General features: G+C 33.3%; 1 protein-coding gene across 3 annotated transcripts; it reads left to right on the top strand.

The window, feature by feature from the left end:
* Window positions 1-917: 917 nt before the first annotated feature.
* Window positions 918-5,040, top strand: LOC117111118. 3 transcript variants are annotated; one of them, XR_004445821.1, is made up of 9 exons: window positions 918-1,045; window positions 1,671-1,947; window positions 2,249-2,842; window positions 3,185-3,268; window positions 3,363-3,553; window positions 3,649-3,858; window positions 3,944-4,185; window positions 4,422-4,705; window positions 4,976-5,040. XR_004445821.1 is itself a non-coding variant. In XM_033253992.1 (7 exons), the coding sequence occupies exons 3-7, from the start codon at window positions 2,759-2,761 to the stop codon at window positions 4,035-4,037; spliced, it is 663 nt and encodes a 220-aa protein (XP_033109883.1). In that variant the 5' UTR covers window positions 918-1,045; window positions 1,671-1,947; window positions 2,249-2,758; the 3' UTR covers window positions 4,038-4,363. The 3 variants fall into 3 exon arrangements, 1 of the variants encoding a protein (XP_033109883.1); XR_004445822.1 differs by lacking the exon at window positions 3,185-3,268; XM_033253992.1 differs by lacking the exons at window positions 4,422-4,705; window positions 4,976-5,040 and having other exon boundaries at window positions 3,944-4,363.
* Window positions 5,041-5,357: the final 317 nt, after the last annotated feature.

Below are 5,357 nucleotides of genomic sequence, written 5' to 3'. Positions count from 1 at the left end.
TCAAATGTGATTTAATAGCTCTATGCACCAAACCAGGGAGTTCCTGACCAAACCAACCATCCATCACCGGCACGTACCCACGCCTATGCTAAAAATAATATAGCGCCCCCAGTGTTAGAATACAAGAGCGCCAAAATGATACGCTTCGTTGCTTTGTTTTGAAAGCTCGATTTACCGGTGTTTTTTGGGTAGCCGATCAGTTCGGTCGAGCTTCGTTTCGGTCGCGCTTTGTTTCGGTCGTGCTTCGTTTCGGTCACGGTTTATTTCGAACAAATATATGGAGCGCCGAAGGAGTTGCGAAAACGAAAAATTTAATATGCCTATGCCCTATATATTTTAGTTCGTGAATCGGTTATCATAGGCCTAATTATTATTGTTTTGCTATCTTTCCAATAACAAAATATCTTTCTTATTCTTTCTTCCATTTACGGTGATATATTCATGATTGCAACATGATCTTGTAATTGAAACAATGGAATTTAGTATGTGCTTCATGCTATTCTTTTTGTTGCGTTTTCATATACGGTACTATACTTTAATAATTATGGTCAATAAAATGTATCTTGATTTTAATTGAATTGAATATTGTTACCATCTGAAATCTATTTCATAATTTAGTTAAAACAATAATCATTCAATATTTAATCTGAACTTTTTATACAATAAATATATTTATTTTTCTTGCAGCTTCCAGAGTTTGGATAAAACATATCAAGAGAATTGAAGGAAATTCGAAGAAATAAACGAATAATACACACATCATTCTTCACTTGAAATCTTTAATACCCCTGCGCAGTTCATAAATATGAATATATATATATATATATATATATGNNNNCTTGCAATGATAATTAGGCCTAGTTATATTAAATTTAGCGTTTCGCAACTCCATTGGCGCTCCATATATTTGTTGAAAACAAACCGCGACCGAAATGAAGCGCGACCGAAACGAAGCGCGACCGAAATTATCTGTATTCGTTTTTTGCACGAAACCACCCCAAGTATTTCGCTGTTTTTACAAAAACTATATTGCCGACATATAAACGTAAGTAATATTTTCTGGTTACTATGAAATATTAACACAATTTTATGTATAAATTGAATGTCATATCAAATGTGTAATGTTGAAAAAAAAAAATGGGAAATTGCATTACGTTTTAGGCCTAGATTTTCGCCTATGCGGAAGTAAATTAATTGATAATTAATGATGAGTAAGTAAGCTTATAATATTTTAGACAGAGTTTTTTGTAATGAAAACAGTTTTTTATATTGAATTTTTATTACTCTTCAGTGGAAATGACCAAGTTAGACACGGGGAATAATTAGTTTTAAAGTATTATTGAAGGTTATTTTATCCAATTATTTGGGTCCATCAAAATATAGAATTTTGCACATAGGCCATGTTAGGCAATTTAGCAGCTTCAGCAACAGTTTTTAAATAATATTCTTATAAAATTATGTCTTTTATTGCATTTCTAGATTCCAGTACAATATAATAATAATAAAATCAATAATAATAATAATAAAAATAAAGTAATAATAGGCCAGGCTAGTAAAAAATAAAACAAACTTAAGCTCAAATACCATAATTTCATGACATTTTTGTCATACTACAAAATAGTTATCAACTTAACAACACAATAAATATATTATTATATTTGTTTTTACAGATTTATGGAAAAACATAAAAATGTTTTATCAACACTCTGTAGAGTGTGTGGCACGAAACTTAACAAAGATGGTGGAAGGAGTAAAGATGTGAACAAATACCGTACTGGCTACAACTTGGTGTTAGCAGAGACAGTGATTTAAACAGATATCCTCAATCATTCTGTAATCTCTGCTACATTAAGCTTGTAGTCCAGAAAAAAGATGTTCAACTGAAGGAATGGCCTGCGCATAGGCGAGTCGGAACGTGAGAGGTTTGCAATGACACATTTAAAAAAGGTTGTCATATGTTTTTTTTTTTCATTTTAAATAATTAAAAAATATTTAAAAATCTTTATCTTAATAAATTATTTAAATAGCTTATCAACACAATATTAATGAAACATTTGTAATCTTCTAGTGCATGATATATACCATAGAAATTGTTGAAATAATTTTACAATGAAAAAATATATAATTTTTTAATACTAAATTGGCACACTATTACAAGTTCAAACATTCCTTTGCATTTTTATTTTATAATGTTTATACCTTGGTAAATTTTAATTAATAATGATGTTTGAATATTGTTTTCACATAGGTGGGCAGCCAAAAAAAATGAACAGAGGTTTAGGAGCACCAGAGTGCAAGAGAAGGATGGCACATACATCATCAGTTGCCACACATTTCTCCTCAATTGATACCATGCTTATAAACATTCCAGATTCCTACACCATCATTGGTTCTTTGAGTCCATTCATGTGTTGTGTTTGTAATGTAGTGTGTGTATGTCCTGTTGAGTTACTGTGTCACCATGTTGCTTGCAAAGCGTGTGTTCAGTCATTTTTTGTAGATAATGATGTAATGTCGTGTCCGTCTTGTTCAGTTGAATCACATTACAAGTCTGTCACTGCTGTACCTGATCTGTACAATGTTACATGTCAGTTATTGTAAAATGTAATACATGTCAATGTCAGTTGCAATGTCAAAATTGTAACACACATGTACAGTATGTGTCTTACAACAAGAACACACTTATGCTAAACAACATACCAACGATTCCTTTCAAGCCATCCTTCAACAGCCTCTGGATGCTTCTATCACAAGTGAGATGGAAAATTTAGGTCACCATCTCATGCAACAAAAATCGAGGAAATCAAAAGATGGGGTGGTGACATTTATATCAGGGGGAAAGGTAATGTAACTTCTTTCATGTTTCCACGAAGCAAAAGCAAATGGAATTAAAAGAAGCAAATGTAAGATCGGGCACTCACTGTGCTTGACGGTCGTCAGCAGATGTGATTCTATGAAGAACGCAATGCGACGATGTGCGCACAACGGATCATTTTTAATGACGATCCGTTCAGACTGTTACCGACAATCAGCAGACGGCGTTGCTTCGTTAATCGCTAACACGTAGTGGAGTTGGATTTGTTGTGCGATGGTCGTATGACGCAGTGAGTGCCCGGCTTAACACTATAGTATAATTTTTATAATGGAATTTTTATAATTTTATAAATTAAATTCCTTCTTTCAGACAATCAAATATTTTAAAATTCCAAATGTGAGAGTAGAATCAGATGCAACATCAAAAAAAAAAAAAGACAAAAGAACAAATCAAGTAAATAACATTTTTTTTTTCTGTTATATGTTTTATGCAGTATAAGTTAATTTTTTTAATTTCCATAAAATATTGGTTTTTTTTCCCTTCTCAGGTCAAGAAATTCCGTTCGATGATTAGCGGATCCGAAGAAGCAACCAATGAGCAATATCGCCATGAAATTTCGGGTCTGCAAGGCGAACTAAAGGACATACTTCGTACCCCCTTTCGGATGCCACATGGTAACATCATGTCCATGAAGGCACATTTGGGTCTGAGTGGAACAAGAACGAGAGTATTGAAAAGGTAAGCAAGTGAACATAAGCGCTTCAAAAAAAATTTGCTCAGCGATACATTACAGCATTTTATATTCATCCGGTTTTATATTTTGATTCTTCTAGATGGTTAGCAAAATATCAGATACAATGTGAGAGTGAGGCCAGCATCCACAGACAGGAGAGCCGAGTAATCAATGACAACTTGCTAAAAGAATATCTCCCCCTTTTGGTAAAGGACGAGAAAACAGAAGAAATGCTATTGACTAATGTCCCACTTGTAGTTGTTAAAAATTTGGCAGAAAAAGTTCGGGAAATGCTAGACCAACTAGACAGGTAAATATCGAAAGTCTACAGTTTAACTCTTCCAAAAATATTTAATGGTTAGACTAATTAACAAATTGTTTTGTTTATTTTTCAGCCTTGATTTACTCACCTGGCATAATGGATTAATTCCAGATAACCAAATATGGCTAAAGCTAGGTGGAGACAAAGGTGGAGGGACATTCAAATGATCCAGAGTGGAAATGTTGAGCATCCGAACTCTTTGCAGAATACAGTCACTATATTAATTTGGGAGGCGGGTGACTGCACATACAATTTGAAAACCGGTATGGCGAGGATAAAGCAGCAGGCAGAAGACCTCAAATCGATGATGTGGAAGTAGGTATAAATTACTGCAATAAAATTGCAATTTAATTTGATCAAATAATTTTAAACATGGTGATTAAACTAAGTACCTGTAAATTAAGTTAATTTACTTGATTTAACACGTTATGATCAGTGCCGGATTAACCATTAGGCAAATAAGACACAAGCCTTGTGGGCCTGGTGAAAATGATGGGCCATCAAAAGTTGGACTGCAATATTATTTACACTCCATTTTCCGGTATTATTAGGCTAGAAAACTCGGAGACATTCTACTGTTATAGTTGTGGCAGAGTAACGCTTCTCTCCGACACGACAGATTTTGAGCCTGCGGCCATCGGATGTTCTGATTTATACTAAATGTTTTCCTACAGCACCAGTATTTTTGGGCCATTTCGAAAATGTGCCTTGAGGCCAGACAATGCTTAATCCGGCACTGGTTATGATACTCTTTTTCAGTGGGAAAGAAATGCACCTGTTTGCGTTTGGAGACATGAGTATGAATGTCGTATTTACGGATTATCAGGAGCAAGTGGTCAGTACTGCACTTTAAAATAAGTCAAATCCATGAAAAGTGTTTCTTAAATAATTGGATATTGTACATTCTCCCATGTCAAATTTTTGACAGCATTATTCCATAATATTTGATATTATGCTAGTTGATTGTATATTTTGGAGTCATCATGCAGATAACACATTTTTATTAACTATTATTAAAACATCATTTATTGCATGAATGCATTTAATAAATTATATATCATCTTTTATAACACTGTCTTCATGTTATTTTCTAATTTGACTGTAGGTCGTCACATTTGCCTTTATTGCTTGGCAACCAAGACACAAGATGGTGAAGAGAGGACACTAGCCACAATCAAACAAGACCTCAAAAAATTTAATGAAGCAGGCAGCAATATCAAAAATGCCAAAAATTTTAACAATGTAATCAATGACCCCATTTTAGACATTGAACTAGATCATGTAAGTCAATGAAACTTTGTTAATGTTTACATGCAGTACTATTCTCAAACATACTTTTAAGTACGGTACTATATAGTAGTATTTACTATGGTTTTGTAATTTATATACTTTTTATTTTTGTACTATTTGTTAAACTTATATATAATAAATGATAAGAATGTATGGAGTTTTTTTTTTTTACTATCTGGCAAGCTGACTGAGCAAAT

The sequence above is a fragment of the Anneissia japonica genome, unplaced genomic scaffold, assembly GCF_011630105.1.
Source record: "Anneissia japonica isolate Jap-2015-1 unplaced genomic scaffold, ASM1163010v1 scaffold285023_len34679_cov108, whole genome shotgun sequence".
Classification (NCBI taxonomy): Eukaryota; Metazoa; Echinodermata; class Crinoidea; order Comatulida; family Comatulidae; genus Anneissia; species Anneissia japonica.
This window is presented reverse-complemented; position numbering and strand designations above follow the sequence as displayed.